This window comes from Henckelia pumila, chromosome 1, assembly GCF_033568475.1.
Source record: "Henckelia pumila isolate YLH828 chromosome 1, ASM3356847v2, whole genome shotgun sequence".
In the NCBI taxonomy this organism is placed as follows: Eukaryota; Viridiplantae; Streptophyta; class Magnoliopsida; order Lamiales; family Gesneriaceae; genus Henckelia; species Henckelia pumila.
The window spans coordinates 76,487,920-76,494,967 of NC_133120.1; the positions used below are offsets into that span (position 1 = coordinate 76,487,920).

General features: G+C 39.0%; 1 protein-coding gene across 1 annotated transcript; it reads left to right on the top strand.

Moving 5' to 3' along the window:
* Positions 1–1,996: 1,996 nt before the first annotated feature.
* On the top strand, positions 1,997–5,175 carry LOC140865635 (uncharacterized). The gene is made up of 6 exons (XM_073270342.1): positions 1,997–2,639; positions 2,688–2,789; positions 2,889–3,402; positions 3,868–3,941; positions 4,209–4,485; positions 4,566–5,175. Exons 1-6 carry the CDS (start codon positions 1,997–1,999, stop codon positions 5,173–5,175), a joined length of 2,220 nt encoding a protein of 739 aa, XP_073126443.1.
* Positions 5,176–7,048: the final 1,873 nt, after the last annotated feature.

Sequence of the window (7,048 nt, forward strand, 5' to 3'; positions counted from 1 at the left end):
TCCAAATGAGATGAGGTCAATTGTATTTGAAAGATAACTCATATAGCTACAACTTTCATGCTTTGAGTTTTGTCAAAATCATTCTATAAGATTGGCCAAAATTGCCCCGAAGTGTGTCAAGTGGTTTGAATTTTCGGCAGTGATACATCTCGGGAGAATAAGCATAACGTTTTACTGAAATATCCAATTAAGGTGAGGGTTTCGGAATTTGAAAGCTTAGAACAAGGGCTAAAACTTTTATGTTTACCACGTTTTGAAATTCTGGGTGCAAGAACTCTAAATATCAGTGTGAATTCATAGCCACTGCAGTGCAGCAGAGCTGACAATGAGCAAGTATAGCGCCCCAGCGCCTCTCTTCAAGCGCTGGAGTGCTGTAGCTTCGAATTAATTTTCTTAAGTTTTGATTTTTGAGTCCTTAATTCATGGTTATGATCTTTTAAGGCTTCTAAAATATATTTAAGAGTTTCTATGCAAAAAGTTTCAAGTTTTAAGTCAAGAACGAAAAGAACGACTTACATGGACCGATTACGTTATGTGATGCATGTACATGTCTAAGTTTCTTTCATGAAACCTATGTTCAATATGAAAGTATGATTTTTATCATTTATTACATGCATGAATTTATCGAGTAAAGTTTTATGTTCATAAAACAAAAGTTAAGATGGAAATTATGATGTTTCAATGATGCTTCATGATGAATGAAATGATACGTTGATGAAATGAATAATGATGAAGCATGAATGAATAATGTTATGTTAAATTATGAAGATATAATATGTTGATGCATGAAAATATTTTGATGTCTTATGTGTCTTTGTGGTGGCAATACGGGAACGGTACTCCGGTTTGGGCTCCGGAGGGGCCCTCCCAAATACGGCTCAATGTACGGGTTAGGTCCTCCGAGATGAGCTTCGGAGGGGCCTCCAAAAATGAAAGAACGAATGTTAAGAGGCGTAATGCCATATGATTGTTGATCAACAAGAAAAGATGAATGTGCCCATTATGACGGTTGCCACAATTTCGCATAATTTGTCACCAAATGATAAGCTTATGTTATGTTATGTTAAGTTTAAATGATTATTAAAATCTCATGATTTTTACTGCATACTCTTGCTGAGTCTTTAGACTCACTATACTTGAATGGTGCAGGTAATGAGGATGACATTTATGCATATGTCGATGAGTTCAATGCCGGGCATGAAGAAGAGCAAGGAGTCGGACCGGCGGGCGATGCATGAGTGTGTTATGTGTTGAGAGTGTTTGTGTCAAGTTAATGAACTAAATGTTGTTATGTTGATTGAAGAAAATACGCTTTATGTTTCAAATTGTTATGATTTGGTTTGTAAACTATTCTGAAATGTTTTAAGTAAGGTTTGATGTATGCATACATCTTTCAAAAATTTTCTTTTCCGAACTAGTTTTAACGTCATGTTAGTTTGTAACATCTTCATCGGTTGAGGGTGTTACAGTTTGGTATCAGAGCAGTTCGCTCTGGGTTTTCTTGAAACACTCATGCATACTCGCCACGACTCCAACGCTCCGTCTTCATGTCTGTAAGTTATGTGTCTTATGTGATTATGTGTATGATAATGCGATGAGATATATGTATGCATGTTATATGTTAAAGTATATTCACGTTTTGAATCGTGACTGAGCGGTGTGGATAATATTGGACTTTAGGACTATGACATCACGTAGGGGAAACAACACCAACACCAACACCAATTCCGCAAACAACAACCATAGTGATTGCGGGCCAGATAGTGAGAACAATCAAAACAACCAGTTTTTGGCGGGATTAACTGCTCTGCTTCAAGAGCAAAGCCGTGCTCAGGGAGCTCAAATCCAACAGTTGCTTCAAGCCCAGACAACTAATGCTGGAAATAACCATCCTACAGCTAATCAGAACCCTATCTACAAAAGGTTCTTAGAGTTGGGACCACCTGAGTTCAAATGAGATACTGATCCTTTGATAGCAGAACAATGGTTCCAAGCTATGGAGACTGCTTTTGAATTCATGCAGATCACGGATGCGGATAGATTGAGATGTGCTACCTATATGTTCCGCGATGACTCTCGTGTTTGGTGGAATGGAGCCAAAGCAGCGTTGAACCTAACTACCCTTACTTGGAATGGATTCAAGGATGTGTTCTACGGCAAATATTTCACAGTGAGCACCCGAACCCGGTTGGCCAGAGATTTTTTGGAAATCCGTCAAGGAAACATGTCGATTGCGGAGTATGTTAAGAAGTTTGAAAGGGGAAGATACTTTGTACCGATGATTTCTGGTGATCCTGCTGAAGAGTTGAAACATTTTACAGAAGGATTGAATGCCTTCATCAAAAAGGATGTTAGACTAAGTGGAGAGAAAAATTATAAAGATGCGGTGGATCAGGCCATGCTGTCCGAAAAGGACAGAAACGACATTATCCGAGAGTCACAGGCAAAAAGATCTAATTATCAGAATCGGGACCAACAAGGAAATTCTAGCAGAAAGAAACCGTACCAAGCCCCACCCCAACACCGACCATACCAACAGCAGCAGCCTCGACCTCAGGGGCAGAAACAATTGGCTCTACCAGCACCAAAACCGGCAATTGCACCAACAGCTTGTCAAAAATGTGGAAAACTTCACTCAGGTCAATGCATGGCAGGTACTGGAGTATGTTTCCTTTGAAAAAATCCAGGGCGCTATCGAAAAGATTGCCCTCAATCCAAAGAACCGGTAAGAGGACGAGTTTTTGCAATGGCACATGATCAAGTGGATCCAAATACAACTATAGTTACAGGTATGATTAATGTTTCCAGTAATCCCGCTCATGTCTTAATTGATACTGGAGCTACACATTCATTCATATCTGTTGAATTTGTTAATAAATCGTGTTTAGTACCGGATAAGTCAATATCAGGATTTAGTATATCCTTGCCTTCAGGGGAAGAATTGAGTAGTGATTTGATTATCAGAGGATACAGTGTACAAATGCAGAGTCACGAGTTACTTGCTGATCTTATTATCCTGAATATGTCTGATTTTGACATGATATTCGGGATGGATTGGTTGTCTCGATACGAGGCTACTATAGACTGTAAACGGAGAACGGTTTCCTTGAAAACTAAGGATGGAGAACCGTTTCTATTCCATGCCACACCGAAACATAATTCATCTCTTTTAATTTCAGTGGGTAAGGCATGGCAAATGTTGAATAAAGGATGTGCAGGTTTCCTTGCAAGTGTCACTTGCGACCAAGAATTACCTCGACCGAAACTTGAAGACGTCGAAGTAGTGAGAGATTTCCCAGAAGTATTTCCTGATGATATTGCAGGATTACCTCCAGCTAGGGAGGTAGAATTTGGAATTGAATTAATGTCTGGAACCCAACCAGTTTCCAAAGCACCATACAGGTTAGCACCGGCTGAAATGAAGGAATTGAAGGAGCAACTACAAGAGCTACTCAATAAAGGCTTTATTAGACCGAGTGTATCGCCTTGGGGTGCACCGGTATTGTTTGTCAAGAAGAAAGATGGGTCTATGAGACTGTGCATCGATTATAGAGAGCTGAATCGAGTAACAGTGAAGAACAAATACCCACTTCCAAGGATATATGATTTGTTTGATCAGTTACAAGGGGCAGTAGTGTTCTCCAAGATCGATTTGAGATCAGGTTATCACCAATTGAAGGTGAAAGACGAAGATATTCTTAAAACGGCTTTCAGGACTCGTTATGGCCACTACGAGTTCTTAGTCATGCCGTTTGGAGTTACCAATGCACCGGCAGTGTTTATGGATTTTATGAACAGAGTGTTCCAGCCTTTCTTGGATCAGTTTGTCATAGTATTCATAGATGACATACTGATTTACTCTCGTAGTTTCGATGAGCATCGTCAGCATCTAACTACAATCTTGCAGGTTCTGAAAGAAAAACAATTGTTTGCTAAGTTCAGTAAGTGTAAATTTTGGCTGGAACAGATTGCATTTTTGGGTCACCTAGTTTCGGCTAAGGGAATAGAGGTTGATCCAGCAAAGATAGAAGCAATTAAAAATTGGGTTACTCCAAAGAATGCTACAGAGGTACGAAGTTTCTTGGGATTAGCGGGTTACTATAGGAGATTCATTCAGGATTTCTCCAAGATAGCGCTTCCACTAACGTCATTAACTCGCAAAAGTGTGAAGTTTGAATGGTATAATCAGTGTGAGAAAATCTTTTTAGTGTTGAAGAAAAAGTTGATGACATCACCAGTACTAGCCATACCAGAAGGCATAGGTCGATTCGTAATTTATACAGATGCTTCCAAGAGTGGATTAGGGGCTGTCCTGATGCAAGATGGAAAGGTAATAGCATATGCTTCACGACAGTTGAAGATTCATGAAAAGAATTACCCTACCCATGACCTCGAATTGGCAGCAGTTGTCTTCGCACTGAAACTATGGAGACATTACCTTTATTGTGAGAAGTGTCAGATTTTAAACGATCATAAAAGTCTGAAGTACTTCTTCACACAGAAGGAGTTGAACATGAGCAGAGAAGATGGCTCGAATTGGTGAAAGATTATGACTGTGACATTAGCTACCATCCGGGTAAAGCTAATATAGTAGGAGATGCTTTGAGTCGTAAATCTGCAACTTTGAATAGAATGACAACTCAACAAGAGTTGATTGTAGATTTTGAACGACTCAGATTGGAAGTAGTTGAGCCAATGGAAGTTTGTGCCTTATCAACCTTAACAATGGTTCCAAGTTTGCTCGACAAGATTCGAACAGGGCAGGCTTCAGACCAGCAATTATTAACTTGGAAACTTAAAGATGAAGCAAAAGGGGGTGCATTGTATACGGTGAAGGATGGGATCGTGCATCACAAAGGGCGAATGTGGGTACAGGCAGTAAATTCACTGAGGGAAGATGTGATGACTGAGGCTCACATGGTACCATATTCTATTCATCCAGGGAGTACAAATATGTTCAAGGATTTACAGATGCTATACAGGTGGCCAGGTATAAAGAAAGACATTGTTAAGTTTGTTAGCGAATGTTTGACATGCCAACCAACATCAAAGGCCAGCAGGAATTCTGAAACCATTACATATTCCCACTTGGAAATGGAAAGATGTCACAATGGACTTTGTGATTGGACTAACAATTACACAACGAAGAATGAATTCAATATGGATAATAGTTGACAGGTTGACAAAGTCAGCTCACTTCTTGCCAGTTAGAAACAACTTCTCGATGAATCAATATGCAGAGTTATATATTCGAGAGGTAGTTAGATTGCATGGAGTTCCAGCAAGGATAGTCTCTGATAGGGATCCTAGGTTCACTTCAAACTTTTGGAAGAGTTTACATCATGGATTGGGAACAAAGCTAGCTTTTAGTACAGCTTTTCACCCACAAACAGATGGACAATCTGAACGAGTAATTCAAATACTGGAGGATTTACTCAGGGCTTGCATGATTGACTTTGGAGGAAATTGGGAATCGAAGTTGCCTTTAGTGGAGTTCACCTACAACAATAGTTATCAAGCTACTATTGGAATGGCTCCTTATGAGGCTTTGTATGGAAGAAAGTGTAGGACTCCTCTACATTGGGATGAGATTGGAGAGAGAGCTGTGTTGGGACCAGAAATAGTGCAACAGACAGTTGATATGATAGCAAAAATTAGAGACAGGATGTTGACAGCACAAAGCCGTCAGAAAAGCTATGCCGATCGGAGACGTAGGGAATTGGAGTTCCAGGTAGGTGATCACGTGTTTTTGAAGGTTTCACCTTGGAAAGGAGTCTTAAGATTTGGAAAGAAAGGAAAGTTGAGCCCAAGATATATAGGACCTTTCGAGATCCTAGACAAGGTTGGAACAAGAGCTTACCGAGTAGCATTGCCTCGAAACTTGGAAGGTGTACACAACGTATTCCATATCTCGATGTTGAGAAAGTATATCTCAAATCCTTCCCACGTCATTCGCCACGAACCAGTTAAATGGACGCCCGAATTGTCTTATGAAGAAATACCTATCCAAATTTTGGATACACAAGTCTGAAAGCTGAGAAACAAAGAGATCAAGATGGTAAAGGTCTTATAGCGCAATCAATTAGTGGAAGAGGCTACTTGGGAGACCGAACAAGATATGCGTAGCCGATACCTAGAAATATTTGGTAAGTCGAATTTCGAGGACGAAATTCTTTTAAGGAGGGTAAAATTGTAAAATCCATTAAACTTGCTCACGATTATTTAAACATAAATTTTTAATGATTTTATGCCTTAAATTGTTTAAGTTATGATTTAATGATTATGATTTCATGATTATGTTTATCTTACATTTAACAATTTTGATAAGTAAATGATTCCAGGTAGAGTTCGATTCTGGACTCGCGGGACGAGGCTAACCTAGGAACGAGATAATAGAGTACATTTTTGCGAGTATTTTAAGTATGAGATGTGTTTCTTTGACTGCATTTTAAGCAATCAATACGCGATGTGCATTAATTATGAAAACTACACTTAACAACCTTATACCCTACATGTTAGTGATTCCCTTGACATATTCTATCAGACTTCTTCATTATCCTCCTCTTCCTTACACGTTTTTCTCCTTCCCCTCACTATTCATCATCTCCTTCATCAAATCCTTCAAGATTCAAGTGAGTTTTTGGTACCAGTTTTTAGTTCGTCCAAGGTTTAGCTCGTCTCCGAAGTTCCGGATCAACTCCTCCTCCATTCAAGGCAAGTTTTTAAAGAATTTTAAACCACCATTCAAGATATATCTATTTTGATAAGAAATTATGTGAGTTGATGAGTTTTATGCATGATTTTAAAGATTTGAGAAGTATAAAAGCATGAGGTTTATGATATCGTGATATGTAAGTCGTTCTTGTGAAATTATTGATAAATAATGTGTGATGATAGATTCTTATGGTTTAGAGTTGGGAAAGGACTGATTTTGAAGGTGTGTGTTGAATTTTGAAGTGTTGAGTTAGTTTTAGTTAAAGCTTTGAAGCGTTGCATGTGTTGGGTTGTCTCGGATTAGCAACACTTGTTGCAATTTTGTGAATTAAGC